We start from the raw sequence: 18,518 nt of genomic DNA, 5'->3' as shown, positions 1-18,518 counted from the left end.
AAAGTCAGCATGAATTCATCAAGGGGAAGTTATGCCTGACAAACCTGCTAGAATTCTTTGAGGAAGTAACGAGCATGTTAGACCAAGGAGAGCTAATGGATGTTATCTACCTGGACTTCAAGAAGGCCTTTGACAAGATGCCACATAGGAGGCTATTAAGTAAGATAAGGGCCCATGGTGTCAGAGGTATGGTGCTAGCTGGATAGAAGCCTAGCTGTCTGGCAGAAAGCAGAGAGTGAGGATAAAAGGGTCCTTCTCAGGATGGCAGCTGGTGACAGGTGGTGTTCTGCAAGGCTCAGTGTTGGAACCACCACTTTACGCTTTATACATTAACAATCTAGGTGAAGGAACTAAGAGCATTCTGGCAAAAATTTACACACAATACAAAGATAGGTAGAGGAACAGCTAGCACTGAGGAGGCAGGGAGGGTGCAGGAAGATTGGACAGTTAGGAGAGTGGGCAAAGAAGTGGCAGATAGAGTACAACGTGGGAAAGTATGAGGTTATGAATGGTGATGGGATAGTGTAGGGAGATGAGCTGTGAATAGTTCACAGGTCGGTGCAACATTGGGGGCCAAAGTGCCTGTTCTGCACTGTATTGATCTATGTTCTATGTTATGCTCTTTGATAGGAAGAATAGAGGCATGGACTATTTTCGAAATAGGTAGAAAGTTCAGAAGTCTGAACTACAAATAGCCTTGGGAGTTCTAGTCAAGGTTCTCTGAAGGTAAACTTGTACATTGGGTCAGTAGTTAGAAAGGCAAATGCAATGATGGCATTTATTTTGAGAAGACTTGAATATAAAAGCAGGGATTTACTTCTGAGGTTCTATAAGGCTCTGGTCAGATCACATTTGGAGTACAGTGTGCAGTTTAGGGCCCCATATCTCAGGAAGGACATACTGGACCTGGAGCCTGTTCAGAGGAGGTTCACGAGAATGGTCCCAGGAATGAAAAATGTAAGATATGAGGTACATTTGAGGACTTTGGGTCTATACTCAATGGAGTTTAGAAGGATGAGGGAGGAGGGGGGATCTAATTGTAACATAAGAATACTGAATGGCCTGAACAAAGTAGGTGTTGGAAAAATGTTTCCATTGGTAGGAGAGACTAGGATCTGATGGCACAGCCTTAGATTAAGGGAAGACTTTTTAAAAAGGAGATAAGGAGAAACTTCTTCAACCAGAGAGTGGTGAATCTATGGAATTAATTACCACAGAAGTCTATGGAAGCCAGATCATTAAGTATACTTAAGACTGAGATAGATAGATTCTTGAGTATCAAGGGTTACCAAGAGAAAGCGGAAGAATGGGGTTGAGAACTTATCAACCATGACTGAATGACGGAGGAGACTCAATGGGCTGAATGTCCTAATTTCTGCTCCTATGTCCTATGGTCTTATCATCAACCCCTCTATTTAAAAAGTCAAATAAAAAAAAATCCTCACCAATTTAGCCTTTCATTTTTATTTGTTACTTTTTGAGAATATAATTCAAATTGTGTTCATTAAAGAGTTGGTGATTTAGTAAGCCAGACCACTAAGAGAAGTGGCACAATCATAAAGGACATATGTTAATGACTCGCAAACAATATTTGGCAAAAGGAAATTTCAGGCCTTATCGTTTCAGGCTTGTTTATCAGCCAATCAAAAATCTACTCTGGTAATCAAGGGAAAACTCTGCAATTGTTCAAGAGAATGTGGAATGTTTTGACTGAGGTTTTCCAACACTTGCTGTTCTTAATACATCCACTTCCTTCCTGTTTGTTGTTGATGCTTTGTCCAGCGTATTACAAACAAAGCAATATACCCGTCTTTTCCAGAACTCTTGCTCCGTTCTCATCAGGTTTTTATTATGACTCTCTACACTTTTCTCTGCACTCTGAATTTTGATGTTGCTACATATTTTGTGGTTCCAATGATAGGGGATGCATGTATACAGTAAAATACGAAATGAGGAGGTTGCTGGCAGTCAGCCCTGTCCCTCCACAAGGGACATTATTGAAGCCCTCACAGATAGAAATCTTTAGAAATCATGCTTTTTGTGAAAGTACACTTGTGCTCTGACTTGCTATTAAAAATCAGGAAATGTCATGCCTTATCTGAATAGGGTGCAACTAAATCATAATCACTGAATAACTTATTTGGTCTTGAAATGCCAACTTGATGATTGTGAATGTCATATCTCCATTATCATAAAATACCATTAGGTTTATAATGGGTTTTTATGCTTCCTTATGGAATTTTAGCTTCTACCTTAATCCTGTATGTTTGTCCCAGTCAATGTTTTTCCGTTTGTAAAAATGAAGGATTTCCAGTGAGCTACATTTTCTGGTTTGTCGTCTGTAAGAATTCTTCAGTGAAACTGGCTGCTTAGCCACTGATATCATCACAGTAGCTGGACACTAGAAATCCCCTGTAGTTGGCACCAAAATCAAATGAAATGTCAGGAATGGTGAAATCCATGTCACAAAAATTGAGAGTCTTTTGTGGACAGTCTTCTTCCAGGTCAGCAGCGAACAATATCATTTCACCACTGACCACAGATTCCATGCAGCTGCATTTATTTTTGTATTCTGAATTTTGTTCTTATCCCTTCTACTTATCATTTGGGTACTGTAACCATCAACAAAATACCCACCCATTTACAGAGGAACCTCAATTATCCAAATCTTGATTATCCGAATAATGGAATATCCAAAGAAAAGATTTCAAGGTCCCACAAAAAAATTACATTAAAGAGGTAAGTGTATTTGATTTACCTGTATTGAAGAAGGTGTGAAAACGCTGGCAAAAACAAAGAAACTCTAGCAGCTCAAGCATCCGCAACTGGATATTTTTTAGGTAAGGGTTGTTACAAAGTAAGTGTTTTACAGTACTGTATTCCCCTCAGTTTACCAGGGCATTCATTAAAAAAAGGCGGAGAATGTAAATGCATGTGCGAGGCAGTGCTTCTGTCTTTCTATCATGATACTGAGTTCCCAGCAACTGACAAATGCTCTTGCGATCATAGAAGCTGTTCGGGACCTTGTTTAATGCTGGGATTTAACTTACAGTATTTATGTAATGGTAAGTCCTTTTTATTTTAACCTGTAATTTGCAGACTGCAAGGATTAGTTTGTTTAAATGGCAGATTCATTAAAATTATAGATTTAAACAAATTCTCCGGTAGAGCTCAGGATTAGATCAGTATGGCTTCCTTTGTTTAAGGTAAAATCAATTATCTGAATGAAATAGTGCCCGTCCATCTTGTTCAGATAATCGAGGTTCCTCTGTATTTGTTTAACATCCCTATTTACACATTCTGGTAGACCTGGCCCAACCCAGATCATCCTTCCTGGATAAGTAATTCAAGGCAGGCATGAACTGGAATAGTTAATTCCCAGGTTTTCCACATCCTCTCTCTGGGCCTCTTCGGGAACTTGGACAGAAAAAGAATGGACTTTTGAGACTGTTATGATGAAGGCAGCAATTGACTGAGGCCAGTTGAGACTTTTAATTTGTGATGACATCATGTACACATGATTCAGAACCTGGCCACATGGAAAATTAGCAAAGTCAACTGTTGGGATAACAAACTGCAGCATTCAGCCACTCTACAGTACATTTAAAATTCCAAAAAAATCCCCCTCCCATTTCCCACCTCCACCGCCAATTGTTGCTACTCACCCTGAAACAGGCCCATAAGGAATCTGGATAAGGTTAAGAAAAGGATTGGCGTCGAGCTCCAGTGAACAATGAGCGGAGTGAGTGTAATTACTGAGCCCCATGAAGTAGCTGAAAGTAGAAGTATTTTATCACCACCCAATCTGTGTAAAAAAATAATAGTTTGTCAGTGAACCTTACTGAAAATATAGCATTTTTTAACTGAGAAAGCATGACAATAACTTGCAACCCATACAATGTGAAAGCATTATAATGGCATCCTGACATATTAATAGGTGCTATATAATTACAAGTTCTGTCCTTTAACAAATATAAATTAAAAACGAATTAAATCCAAATTAAAAGCAGAGGTAAGTACAAAGATAGTGAATCTGACAGCATCTGGAAAGATAAAAGTCAGATTAAAGTTTCAGAGCTTTTTCTAAAAAAAGTTAACTCTTTTCCTAAATTTTAATGTGGTATGGTGCTAATGAGGTAACAATATAATGGTTCTTTACTTGAGGCTAGACAAGAAAAATTTTCAAATCCCTGTCACCAACAACACCCACCCCCACACCACCACTAAGTTGACTCCAGTTGTTATACCTGTTGCACGCAAGCTACAATAACATTGGAAGGTTTCAAAAGATAAAACTTCATCTTCACTGCCTGGGAGTTATGTGTTTGGGCAGATCGATTCCAACAAAATTAGGCTGCACAATAAAATGAAATGATATTAAAAACATACAAACTGACCCTCTAGATTAGCATTCAAGCAGTGAAAATAAAAGTCTGCAGCACTGAGACGCTCATAAAGTCAAAAATCACAAATTTAAAGTTGAATGCTTTGATTGAAATTTGGAACTGTATTAAGAGAATAAATAAAATACAGTCATCAACACCAAACATTGAGGTATGACAGTTTGGAGTACTGCAAGCTACCCCAAAATGGAAACTTTTCAGATGTTCAGAACAAGCAGACAGTTGAAATGTGGATTCTAATCCACAATTTGAAATCAATCAAAAACCTTAATGCAAGGCCCTGTTCACAGCTCTTCCTACCAAAAAATATTATAATTATAATTTTAATATTTGGGGGGGTTTGGGATCAGCTCTACAACTCTTTCTCCCTGCCAACTCACCAGCCAAGTTAATTGGAAATAAAAAATAAGAAAATTCTGGAATGCAGTCCTGGAATGTCTGCCTCACCACTACAGCTTAGCTTCCACTAGTAGTATGTACGCAGCCAAGCTTAGAACTATTGTTATGGAGACTTCCACAGTAAAGGCTGACACCACTGTTACTGAAAAAACAGGAAATAATTAAAGCCAGAAAATAAAAATTATTCAAACTGGTGATTTGTACAAACTACCCAAAGAAGGAACATATTCCCGCATTGATCAAAGAGAAAGAAACATAGAAAGCAACAGTGTAATGTGTACCTAATACAAAAGGAATATTAGAACATAACTAAAAACAAAAAATTAATAATGCATTTTAATAACAGCTCCTTCAAAGCAAATTCCAACTCTCTTTGGTAGCATTCTCACCCACGTCAGAGGCTTGTGGTTTGAAACTCAATTCCAAAAACCTGTACTGTAATCCCAGGAGGACACTTCAGTGTAGTACTGAGTGCTGTGATGCCAGACATACTAACTTTTAATGAGATGTTAAACAAAAATATGCTCAGAGACTGCATCTTTGAAGGACATTATTCAAAGAAGAGCATAATAATCCACTCAATGCTTTGACCAATATTTATCCCTAAACTATTAACACTAATCCAGAGATAAAACAGAAAAAGTCGGGAACAATCAGAGGGTCAGGTAGCATCTGTGGAGTATGAAACAGAATTAATGGACAATTTTAAAGTCCCCTAGAAGTGAGATCAAAGGAGACGGAGTTTGATTGGATAGAAAGGTGCACGCTAAGGACTAGAGATAGACTGGACACTCTGCAGAGCAGAACGTGATGCTGAAATACACTGCAATAAAGCTGTCCTGTGGGATAATGCCTACTCCATTCAGGTCATTGTTTGCAGTATATCACATACACTCAAAAATGAGCTGAAGGCTTCCACAATCATATGCAAAAAGTAGAGTCTTTCTCAAATTACTCTAAAGGTTAAATACAGTATCTCAAAAAGGCAAATAATACCTAAAGTGGGTCTGCCCACTGAGTAGTAACACAAGTGGTATAAGCCACTAACAGGATGCAGCAGTCAAGAGAAAGACATTCTGTTTACCACACAAATAAGTAATGTGCTATGTGTTCAGTGCTGGTGCCATGCCAAACACTTAAGTCAGACATCCCTATGACTGGCAGATCGCTTCAAGCAGTGCATCCCTTTAGCAGTTGGAAACAGGTAGTTTATGATGGTATTCAATGAGCCTGTGCCTATAAAACTCAAAACCTAATGTCTAACATTAGGTGTAATGGACAGCAAAGAAGGCTTCCTCAGAGTACAATGGGATCTTGATCAGAGGGGCAAAGGAGCTGAGGGGTGGCAGATGGAGTTTAATTTAGATAAATGCGAGGTGCTGCATTTTGGGAAAGCAAATCAGACCAGGACTTATACACTTAATGGGAGGATCCTGGGGAGTGTTGCTGAACAGAGACCTTGGAGTGCAGGTTCATAATTCCTTGAAAATGTAGTTGCAGATAGATAGGATAGTGAAGAAGGCATTTAGTATGCTTTCCTTTATTGGACTGTGCATTGAGTACAGGAGTTGGGAGGTCATGTTCTGGCTATACAGGACATTGGTTAGGCCACATTTGGAATATTGTGTGCAATTCTGGTCTCCTTCCTATCAGAAGGATGTTGTGAAACTTGAAAGGGTTCAGAAAGGATTTACAAGCATATTGCCAGGGTTGGAGGTTTTGAGCTATAGGGAGAGGCTGAATAGGCTGGGGCTGTTTTTCCTGAAGCATCAGAGGCTGAGAGGTGACCTTTATAGAGTTTTATAAAATCATGAGGGGCTTGGATAGGGTAAATAGACAAGGTCTTTTCCTTGGGGTGGGGGAAGTCCAGAACTAAACGGAATAGGTTTAAGGTGAGAAGGGAAATATTTAAAAGGGACCTAAGGGGCAACATTTTCATAAAGAGGGTGGTGCACATATGGAATGAGCTGCCAGAGAATGTGGTGGAGGCTGGTACAATTACAACATTTAAAAGGCATGTGGATGGGTATATGAATAGGAAGGGTTGAGAGGGATGTGAGCCAAGTGCTGGCAAATGGGACTAGATTAGGTTAGGATATCTGTCAGCATGGACACGTTAGACTGACGGGTCTGTTTCCGTGCTGTACAACTCAATGACTCTATTAGATGTGATTCTGAAATTTTTAAAAAAACTTACTGAGCAATCTGGATTGTGCTAAAAATTACACTAAGAACTGCATTAAAATTGATAGGCTCACATGCGCCTCACTTTTATTTGCTGGAAGCTGAATACATTGATAGACAGGGACCTGTCCTCTGTAGGGAAGATGAAAATGTCTATGAATTGTGCCTTTTTCTTAAAAAGAAACTATTGTGGGGCAATAGTTCCCTGGTGCATTTGCCATGACAATCCCCTGAATTTGCCAACCAATCACTGCTCTTTCCCCATGCAAGGCAATTATTGCTCTTTTCTGTGTCAAGATTAGAGTGGTGCTGGTGGGGAGAAGGTAACTAAGAGTGCAAGAGGTGGATGAAGGTGGGGATAAAGGTGATAAGTCGAAGAGGAGCGTGGAGCGGATAAATGGGACAGGTCATGAGCTGGAAGGTTGGAACTGGGGTAAGGTGGGGGGAGGGGAAATGAGGAAACTAGTGAAGTCCACTTTGATGCCCTGGGGTTGAAGCGTCCTGAGGCGGAAGATGAGGCGTTCTTCCTCCAGGCGTCCAGTGGTGAGGCCCAGGACCTGCATGTCCTTGGCAGAGTGGGAGGGGGGAGTTGAAATGTTCGGCCACAGGATGGTGGGGTTGATTGGTGCGGGTATCCCGGAGATGTTCGCTAAACCGCACTGTGAGAAGGCACCTAGTCTCCCCAATGAAAAGGAGACCGCATTAGGAGCAATGGACACAATAAATGAAATTTGTGGAAGTGCAACTTTGATGGATGCGGAAAGCTCCTTTGGGGCCTTGGATGGAGATGAGGAGGGAGGTGTGGGCGCATGTTTTACAATTCCTGCGATAGCAGGGGAAGGTTTCAGGAGGGGAGGGTGGGTTGTTGGGGTGCATGGACCTGACCAGATAGTCACGGAGGGAACAGTTTTTGCGGAAAGCGGAAAGGGGTGGGGAGGGAAATATATCCCGGGTCATGGGGTCTGTTTGTAGGTGGCGGAAATGTCGGCGGATACAGTTTCTGTGGAGGTTGGTGGGGTGGAAGGTGAGGACCAGAGGGGTTTTGTCCTTGTTGCGGTTGGAGGGGTGGGATTTGAGGGTGGAGGTGCAGGACGTGGATGAGATGCAGTGGAAGGCATCTTCAACCACGTGGGTGGGGAAATTATTGTCTTGAAAGAAGAAGGCCATCTGCTGTGTACTGTGGTAGAACTGGTCCTCCTGGGAGCAGGTATGGTGGAGGCGGAGGAATTGGGATTACGTAATAGCATTTTTGCAGGGGTTAGCGTGGGAAGAGGTGTAATCCAGGTAGTTGTGGGAGTGATGAGTTTGTAAAAAATGTCAGTGTTGAGTTGGTCATCGTTGATGAAGATGGAGAGGTCCAGGAAGGGGAGGGAGGTGTCAGAGATGGTGCATGTGAATGTAAGGTCGGGGTGGGATGTGTTGGTGAAGTTGATGAACTGCTCATCCTCCTCATGGGAGCACAAGGTGGCGCCGATACAATCAATGTAGAGGAGGAGGGGGTGGGAATGTTGTATCTATCCTGATGAATGCAAGATGGAAAGCTTTGACAGTACTTCTACTTTTCATCCTAATTCAAAGTTCTATACTACCAAGTGTCTACTTACCTTTCTCCAGTACATGTATAAGAAACACTAGTAATGGCCCAAGTATATTATTGATTGCTATTGTCACTCCCTGGATCAATAAAGGACAGCTGCCAGACTTGAACTAACTGCTAGCTGTCAGAGTTATGGTTCCTGGTCTTTTTCGCTTTGGGAGTAGAGGGGGTTCTGCAATTAAATGTCCTGCATGGAGTAGGGTTTCATCACCAAATAGGGACTCAAATCATTTTGGCTCCCAAAGGTTGTATTGGTGGGGGTACTACCACTTTTATTGGTGGATACCATTGGGCCTTTCAAACCTAATGAATACCACTGAGTGCTTATTTTTATTTATAAAATACAGGACAAATCAAATCCTCTTCATCAGTCTACTCTCAATCATCAGCAAAGGAATAAGAATCCAATGGTGATGTATTACTGGCTACTCTTAACATCAAGACATCATTTGACTGAATGTGTGGCATTAAGAAGCAGGTGAACAGCAGTGAATAGAATTGGAGAAAACTATAAGTTGGAATCATACCTCACACAAAGGAAAGTGGCTACATTTTTGGAGGTTAGTCACCTAATACCCAGGATATTGCTGCAAGAGTTCCTGAAGTTACAGTGTTGAGCACCATCAACTTTAAATGCTTCAATTATTCTCCCTCCATCACAAAGGTCACAACTGAGATGTTCACTGATTACTGCTGTGTTCAGTATCATTCATTGCTCCTCAGTTACTGAAGCAGTCTCTTCCCATGAGCAGCAAGAATCAAGAAACATTCAGGTGTGGATTGATAAGTGGCAAGAAACAATCCCAGCTCTCAGCATTGCCCCCCCACTCCACCTCCACAGATGCCACGTATTGACTTTTAGGGAAATCTAAGAATCTTTCTTCCATATTAAACAGTATTGTTACCATTAAGCTTCCCAGTATCAATATCTTGTAAGGTATCATTGATCAGAAACTTAATCAGAAAACCCATATAAATACTGTGGCTGTGGCAGCAAATCTGAGAGTTTGCCGTCCCTAAATTCACCCTCTAGTTTCTCAACATCTATAAGGCACAGTCAATAAAAACAGAATACTCTCCACTATAGCTCCAATAACACTCAAGAAGCATGACACCATCTAGAACAAAATAACCTGCCTAACTGAAGATAGTGCTAGGGTGCCAAAATTTACATCTTTCACCACAGCCTATAGTAGCCAGCAGTGGGTACCATCTTTAAGATGCACTGCAGTAATTCAAGAAATTCACAAATTTCCTTCAACAGCATCTTCCAAACTTACATCTGCCACCTGGAAAGACAAGAGCAGCAGACAGAGCTGAACATCATCACCTACAGATTCACCTCCAAATCACAAACTTGCACCTACATTACTGTTCCTTGGTCAAAATGCTGGCGTCTCTCCTAGGGTTGGTACATGGACTCCAGCAGTTCAAGAAAGTGGCTTATTATCATGGTCGCAAGGGCAGTTAGGAATAGACATTAAATGGTGGCCTTGCCCATGACCTCACATCCAAAAAAACAAATGAAATGCAAAGCTTCTAAGAAGTATGGCACAAGAAGAAGCTGTGTTGTTTGCTGGTCTATATCATTAATAGACCAAATACCAATATGATGCAGGGTGGCATGTGCATGATAAAACAATTTATTTCTTTCTTAAATATGGTTTACTTTCTAAACTTACTTGCAAAGTACAGTATGTTCAAGCCAAATAATTACCATCTACACGTACAAAAAAGTCTGTTGTTCTGAGGTTAGATAGCAATTAAAGATTTCTCCCATAGCGTAAGTCCAAAACCTCAGTGATCAGAAGCAGATAAAAAAATTTACATTTTACTTGATTATTCTGCAGGTAAAATACTGCTTTATGATATATTTTAAAAACAAAGGACTTACAACATGCAAGTACCCAAATATGAAGTTTCATGACTAAGACAAGATCTCTTTCTCACCTGTCACTGATGTGGCCACCTATAATTTGAGTCAGGCAATATCCCCAAAAAAAACTTCCGAGTACAATTCCAGACTGTGTCTTGTCCCATCCAAATTGTTCTGCCATGGTAGCTATGCAGATAGGCAGTGTTACTCTGACACAATACACTAGGCACGTGCCCACAAACAAAAAGGCAATCCATGACTTGGCTTCAAACCTGTTGGAATCAAAAAGTGAAAAGCTCTTTCATCATTCTGAAGATACCATGAAAACATTTCTGCAGGCACTGTGATGCAAGCAGTGATGTTGACTCTTTTTCCAAAGAATATGAATGTGAACATTAACTGACTTCACAGTAAATGCTTTATTATTCATATACTGAAAACATAACTTGTATTGTTTATAATAAAAGGTAGACACGTCCTAGAGGAGATACCTATTATTCTCTTCTCCCCAGTCATACCTTTTACAGTATCCTATTATCCTTGCAGTCAATGAAATTTTCTACGATTCGTACCCACACTATGAACATCAGGCGATATTTTGACTGAACAACATCACAGGGAGGTCCAGTTCTGCTCTTACATAATGTCTAGAAGCCTACACTTATTTTCCTAAACGGAAATCAACAGTAAGGGTACAGGCGTTTTTTTTATTCCTCTCAGCCTTAATATTCAAATACTGTTCAACTGAAAACATTGAACCATTCAATCTTTGACAGGAATCAAACTAGTGATCGTCTATTCTGTACAGTTTAGGTAATAGCAATTGCTTGATTCATTGAAGGAGATTGAAGTTATGTTTTTATCTGTTTCATAATTCTCAAAATAAAAGTGAAAGATTTAATCATATGCACGGAAACTCACAGAATAAATATCATGTGGGTTCTGAAAGACGTGGGAACATTTGCAAACTTATTCTTTGCTTTTTTTAAGAAGTATACATCCCAAATGGTAAATCATTATCCAGTCCAATCCTAGAGTGTTTCTTTAAGCTTCAGGTTAGTGCAATTAGCAAAATGTGTTCATCCAATGCTCCATCATGCTGTGTTGACATTGATACACACTGTTCCACACTGTGAACAGGTAGTGTGCGCCAGGGCACAAAGGGAAACAGTGACCATGTTACAGAAAATAACTATTGAATAAAAGATTCAGTAAAGAGCAATATCACTTCGAGTGTCAGGTACTCCCAAATGATAAATGTTCAGGGGATAAATGTTCAGTCCATTGCAGAGCAAGAACAGAGGCAGTGGATTAGCATGTAAGTTCACATTGCTGTGTGCTCGTTTACTGTCACTATCCCATCCCTGTCCATTTTCTCTAATGTAGTCTTGGGGCAGAAAGACTCCCCACCATAAGTAGCGACAAGCCAACTAAGGTAAGACTCTGGCTAAATATCAGAGGTTGTCTGGAATTTTCCAGCAGAAGGGTCAAAAACTGTGGTACTCAAAAAGCACAGCAGGTCAGACAGCATCTGAAGGACAGGAGAATTGATGTTTCGGGCACAAGCCCTTCATCAAGAATCCTAACAGAAGGCCAGTGGCTCAGCATTCCATGTAGCCTTTCAGACCCCGCCTGTTTATATAGAGGCAGCTGTATCCACAAACCACCCCTGGGGGCTCTGGCCATTTTCAAGTTATTAAAATGGCTGACAGGAAAAATCAAAATGGAAGTGCCCTCCTCCTCTTTACCCGGACCAGCTGGATGCAGCTCCTTCAATACTTGAGGGTTTCATACTGGACAGAAAGCATCCCCTCTGGCCATGGATCAACTCATTCACCTAAAATTCCAGTCAGTAGTTCCCAGCACAGGAAGGGTTAGGACTTCCTATGGAAAAGGTCCAGTTTCCAATTTTGAGGCACAAACAACTGAACATAAAAAAGGCAAATACAACTTTGATGGCCCTCCTTCTCAGCTGATGGATTTTTACTGATAACAATAACAACGTTAAAATGCTGAGAAAACTCAGCGAGTCAGACAACATCTGTGGCAAGAAAGAGAGTGCACATTTCAAGTTAATAACCATTCAATCACAGCTGTGTTAATATTAATGGAAAGGTGGAATGAACTGTTTCTAGAACCAAATAGCAACAATGACAACATAAAAATAAAATACTTCATATTTGGAGAAATACATCTTTTAAAAAATTTTTTTACAGATCTGGCAGCCTGTGCGGAGAAAGAAATTAAGTGAGTAGCTATAACAGACCTGCAGAGTATTTCCAGATATTTTTGCTTTTATTACAGAATCAAGCCTGAGCCTGGTCTTCACTTATCTGCCCACTCCCCACATTCCTTGATTTCCCAAGAGACAGAAGTTCTGTCCATCCCAGCCTTAAATATCTTCAATGATGGAGCATCCGCAAACATCAGCATTCTAAAGAACCAAAACCTTCTGAATGAGAAAATTTCTTCTCATTTCTGTTGAAATGTTCATTTCCTTATTCCAACACCATGCCATCTGTCAAAAACAATCTCTCAACGTCTACACTGTCTAGATCCTTCAAAATCTCATATTTTAATGAGAGCACCTCTCATTCTTCTAACTTCCAGAAAATAGGGACCAAATTTATTCAGTTTTTCATTACAAGTCAAACCTGTCATCCGAGGGACTAATCAATTGAATCTCTGTTTGACTGCCTTAAAAATGGAGATCAAAGCTGAACACAGAATTCCAAGTGTGCTTTCACCATAGTCCTGTTTATGTGCAGCAAAGCTTCTTTATTCTTGAATTTCAATGCCCTTGCAATAAAGGCCAACATGGCATTTGTGTTCCTAATTGTTTGCTTTATAGGAAAGCTAACTTCACTGTTCTTAAGAAGAATCATATCGGACTCAAAACATTAATTCTGTTTCTCTTTCCACAGATGCTGCCAAAGCTGATGAGTTTCTCCAGCATTCTCAGTGTGTTTAATTCAGATTTCCAGGATCCACAGCAGTGTTACTTGTAAAACCACACTCAAGTCTCTCTGAACAAATCTGATGCCTTCTAAAAATAATTCTGCCTTTCTGTTCATGCAAGTGAATACCCTCATGCTTCTCTGCAATATACTCCTCCTGCCATTTTGTTGTCCACTCATTTTGCCAATATATATCTCTTTGTAACTTCTCTGTATCATCCTCAAAGCCTTTTTTACATCCTATCTTTATACTGTTTCAAAAATTAAGGTATATTACTCTTTGCCTCTTCAGTCATTAATCTAGATTGTAAATAGATGAGGACCCAACAGTGATCCTTGCAGCATTCCATTGTCACAGTCTGACAATCTGAAAATGTCCCACTTTTCTCTGCTCATTGATTAATTGGACAAAATCTTTATCCATGAAAATACATTTAAAAAACCTCCATGAGCCCTTAACTTGGCTATTAACTGTTTGTGTGAACCTTACTGAGTGTCTTTTGGGTACCAGGTACACCAACTGATACCCTTTTACCTACCCTGTTAGTTACATGCTCACAAAACTTTAATCGATTTGTCAAACACAGTTACCCTTTTCTAAATCAGACTTTAATATTATTGGGATTTTCTAAGCACACTGTTCATGAAATAACTCCACAGAGGCCGGTATCCTGTCTCAAAGTCATCTTTTACTTACACGTAGAAAGTCTTTGACACTGGTCCATCTCCCTCAGAGCCAGCTCACAGAATGAACAGGATGTCTGACACTCCTGTTCTTATCTGTCAGGGAGAGTTGCTTAATTGCTCCAGGTTAACAGCCCCAGTCAGGGAACTCACATTCTATGAGGTCCACCTGGCTTTTCTCATCTTAATCACTAAAGTTAACACTTCCTTAACAATTGATTCCTGCACAAAGATCTGATGTCGGGCTAACTGTCCTTGTCACACCCTGGAACAGCAAGATTTTAATGGTTTCAATGTTATTGTTTGGCAGCTGGTGAGGCTCACAGTGTACTCTGGAGTTCAGAATCCCATGGCCAAATTGATGCCAAGATGAAATTTCAACTTTCTCCTGAGTGGAGCATCCCCCAATTCAGGTTAACCTGTTTGCAGCCCATCAAGAGTGTTAAAGGAAAGTTAAGACTTCCTCAGTGAGTGACTTCTTTCAATCCAAGCGTGTGCTGCCCTCGGCTTCCTCAACATAACAACCTCACACCAGACCTCTCAAACTCACACTTCACTTTGTACAGAAAATCTTTCTTAATATCAATAATGGCCTCTGGACTAACTGGTCTTCCACAAGTGAGTATTTGACCCCTCCAGATTGTCCTGTTTTCTGGAATGGAACAATCCTATGGATTTTATTGAAAAGAATGGATTGTAAGATTTATCAAGTGTAAAATTGGAACAGTAAAGAGAAATGAACCCAATTATAACGTGGTTTGATAAACCCAATTATAATGTGGTTTGGCTTTTGGCCCAAACATATTATTGCTGCCTATAGCAACTGCTATAAAGTTTTTTTTGCTCCCACTGTTTCAGCAATGTCACAAATAGTATTCTTAAATTATACATTTTGTAACATAATAAAACTGCACAACCAGTGGTGTAGGTTCTAGCCAATTGTTTGTTAAAGAAATTGTCAAATATTCTCTATCAAACAATGAGACTAGTGCTGCATTTGGACTTCTTTTCTAGAACAAAGGCAGTGTCACTGTAAAATCAGGCAAAGGTAAAAGTGGAAGTGCACTATATTTAAATAGTCAAATTATATTTACATATCATTTGTGTTAGTAAAGACACACACAGTTGACAGCACAGAAACAAATCATACTCGGTATGGAGGGATTGCCTTATGAGGACAGGTCAAGAAGATTGGGCCTATACTTATTGGAATAGAGAAGAATGAAATATAACCTTCTTGAGACATACAATAATCTAGGGGACTTGACAGGGTAGATGCAGAGTGGTTGTTTTCACTTGTGAGAGAGTCTAGGATCGGCAGCATAATCTCAGAATAAGGAATTTCACATTTAAGACAGAGTCGAGGAAAAAGTTCTTCTCTGAGGGGAGAGAGAATTAGTGCAATTATTTACTGTAAAGGGCTGATGAGACTCATTAAATATATTTGCTGCTGAGATAGACAGACTTTTAATCAGTAAAAGAAACAAGAATTATGACAGAAAGTAGAGTTGAGGATTAGCAAATCAGCCAAGTTCCCATTGAATGGTGGAACAGACTTAATGGGCTGTCTAATGGTGACTAGTCAATGCCACCATTTATGCTCCATACGAGCTTCCTCTTACCCCATCTAGAGGAGAAGCCAGTGTTGGACTGGGATGGACAAAGTTAAAAATTGCACAATTTGGTGTTGTGTCATTTTTAACCTACCCCATCAAAACATCCCTCTAGCCTTATCTCCTCATGCTATTCATTTTAAATCATAGAATCCCTACAGTGTGGAAGCAGGCCATTCAGCCCATCATGTCCACACGGAGCCTCTGAAAAGCATCCTACCTAGATCCACTACTGCTCCCCTTTCCTCCCACTCTATCCCTATAAACCTGCATTTCCCAATGACTATTCCACTTAGCCTACACATCCCTGGACACTATGGACAATTTAACATGCCAATTCACCTAACCTACACACCTTTGGACTGTGGACGGAAACTGGAGCATCCAGGAGAAATCCACAGACACCAGGAAAATGTGCAAATTCCACGCCGACAGTCATCCGAAGCTGGAATTGAACCCAGGTCCCTGGTGCTGTGAGGAAGCAGTGCTAACCACTGAGTCACTATGCCAAAGTTATATTTTGTGTGACAGCATATTACACATCCTTATACTATTTGGGTTAAAAAAAGCTTCAGTTGAAATTCCCATAGTACTAATGACTATGTTGTGTTTATAACTGATAGTTTTGGACTTCCTGAAAGTAGGATAATTTTTGTTATATCCAGTCTACTGCAATCCTTAATTATCTTAAAGACCTTTATCAGATAATCCCTCAGCCATTTGCTTTCTGTAGAAAGATCCTGTGTCTGTTCAACTTTTGTTGTTGAAAGTATATCTTTCAGTTGTGCTGGGTTCCATATAAGTTTAACATAACTCCTAACAGACAAGCAGGCCAATGGAAATCTGAAATGACAGTAGAAAATACTAGACGGCAGAATCTATCAAACAGTACTATTAATGTTTCAGATCAATGAAAGGTCTTTTTTTGCATAAATCCTGATTGACCTGCTATTTCCAACAGTTTTTCTTTTCATTTAACACAACCTCATTGTTTCTCAGTCTTAACACACTGGAAATGATGCCAGCTCTGTTTTCTTTCTTAACTACCACATTAACCCTCCTGACCACTTTTGTACATTTATTAATCTTTACGAATTGATGTGCGCGTTTCTTCAGGGCATTTAGACTCACGGAGGCTGATGTTTAACGCTGTGTATTGACTGGGCTTTGATTGGTTAAAATCAGGGCTAAGCAAATGGGTGGCATCTTTATACGTCTTGTCAATATGGGATTTCGATTACCAACACCTATTCTCTAGCTTTACGATTTTTGGGTTATGCAACATTATCAAAAGCCTTCTCCATAATATTATCCTTAACCTTTCCTGATAACCTCTTATCTACTTTGTTTGTCGTAGATTTCCACATTTAGGAAATATTTGTTTGACTTCATTTAGCCTTTACAGATCCCTGTAGACTCTCTCTGAACAGTTCATATTTGTCCAGCGCTCACTCACACTGTCCCTAATAAGTTTTGAAACTTGGCCGCATTAGATCAAATTAGTCCATAATTTCTTTGGTTGTTTTTCCTGCCCTTTTTGAAACATGGAGTTCTCGGGATTTTCAGTTCCCACCGATCAACAGGACAGTCTAGACAGCGATTGCTATTTTCTGATACCTATTCGGGAAGTAGACGGGCAAAATAGAGGGGTTTTTTTAACTTATGGGAGTCCCTCGGTAATAAGTCCCTTACTTACTTTGACCAGAATTTTCCATTGGAGTTAGTTGTGGCATTTCCTAGCACACGTTGTCGTTCGTCCGAATGCTTGAAGCCCATGGTGCTATTCTTAAGGCTACCATCGTGTACAGCATGAGCCATCAAAGGAAGTTTCCGAGCAACAACAGCATCCGATTTCCAGGAAAGCTAAGCAGCAAACATCAGCCACGGAGTCACTTCTGCTTGGAGTAAAACAGAAATACAAATTCAATTCAATTTAAAAGCATTGCTCCACCGTTCTGAGACCAAACTCCACTGTCCTCCTTTTCCTCCGATCCGGATCTGCCAGTAATACGTGTCACATCGAAAACCATTTCAGCACTTCCGGGTACATCTAAATAAATTTAGGGACTTCCGCAAAATATGGAAGCAAACGTAGTGAAGAATCATAGTTCCGAGCCACAATTACCTCTGACAGAGCCATCACTCTGATACTAAAGAGGCCTTTGGCCCCAGCACAATGTTATTCTCTCGGACGTTGCCTCATGATAACTTGTTGTTATTACAACAGTTTCTTGATCGTTGCCGACAAAGAACCAACGAAATCACTTACGGTGGGACTACAAAGGCGTGTGTCACAATGAACCTCGCAGAAATAGAAAAACACCCTCGGTTACAACAACAACATGCATCGCTAGCGCCCGAAGAACTTTTACTGTACGTCGGGCGTTGTTTCATTTGAGTGTCATGTCCGCTTTTGCCAGGTGGGGGTTTCCAAGTTCCCTGCGGGAAAATGAGATGTCCTGTACAAAAATTGATACTAGAATCCCGTGCAAACGTTGATACAGTCCTAGCAGAGATGTCACAACTGTTGCAAGACTGGACAATCATTGAAAGAGAAGTAGCTTTGTTGTAGCAATTTTTGTACCCACTTGTCAGTACACACAGACGGTCAATAATTATCAACTGTGTCATTATGCGACACAATAATAATACCAATGTCTATATTAAATGGGGGCACATTTTGCTCTTTTTTAAAAAAAAAGTTTGATTTGTTTTAATTATTTTAGTTAAATTGGGAAGCAGACCTTAATGAAGATGACGAGTTCGGATATCGCCACCAGGGGCAGTAAGGAGTTATAGTTGATG

The 18,518-nt window shown here is 40.2% G+C and overlaps 1 protein-coding gene across 6 annotated transcripts in view; it reads right to left on the bottom strand.

Moving 5' to 3' along the window:
• Positions 1-18,207, bottom strand: part of slc17a9b (solute carrier family 17 member 9b) — a 61,662-nt gene extending 43,455 nt beyond the window's left edge. The window contains exons 1-4 of one of the 6 annotated variants that reach the window (XM_072556673.1): positions 17,839-18,207; positions 17,410-17,608; positions 10,534-10,731; positions 3,666-3,805 (exon numbers count right to left, since the gene is read on the bottom strand). In XM_072556673.1, coding sequence (XP_072412774.1) covers positions 3,666-3,805; positions 10,534-10,731; positions 17,410-17,531 — 460 coding nt within the window. In that variant the 5' untranslated portion in view covers positions 17,532-17,608; positions 17,839-18,207. Of the gene's footprint in view, positions 1-3,665; positions 3,806-10,533; positions 10,732-17,409; positions 17,736-17,838 lie in introns of those variants that run through there. The other 5 variants (XM_072556674.1, XM_072556676.1, XM_072556677.1 and 2 more) reach the window with 5 other exon arrangements.
• Positions 18,208-18,518: the final 311 nt, after the last annotated feature.

The sequence above is a fragment of the Chiloscyllium punctatum genome, chromosome 37, assembly GCF_047496795.1.
Source record: "Chiloscyllium punctatum isolate Juve2018m chromosome 37, sChiPun1.3, whole genome shotgun sequence".
NCBI lineage: Eukaryota > Metazoa > Chordata > Chondrichthyes > Orectolobiformes > Hemiscylliidae > Chiloscyllium > Chiloscyllium punctatum.
The sequence above is the reverse complement of the archived record's forward strand: the minus strand, read 5'-3'. Positions and strand labels throughout refer to the sequence as shown.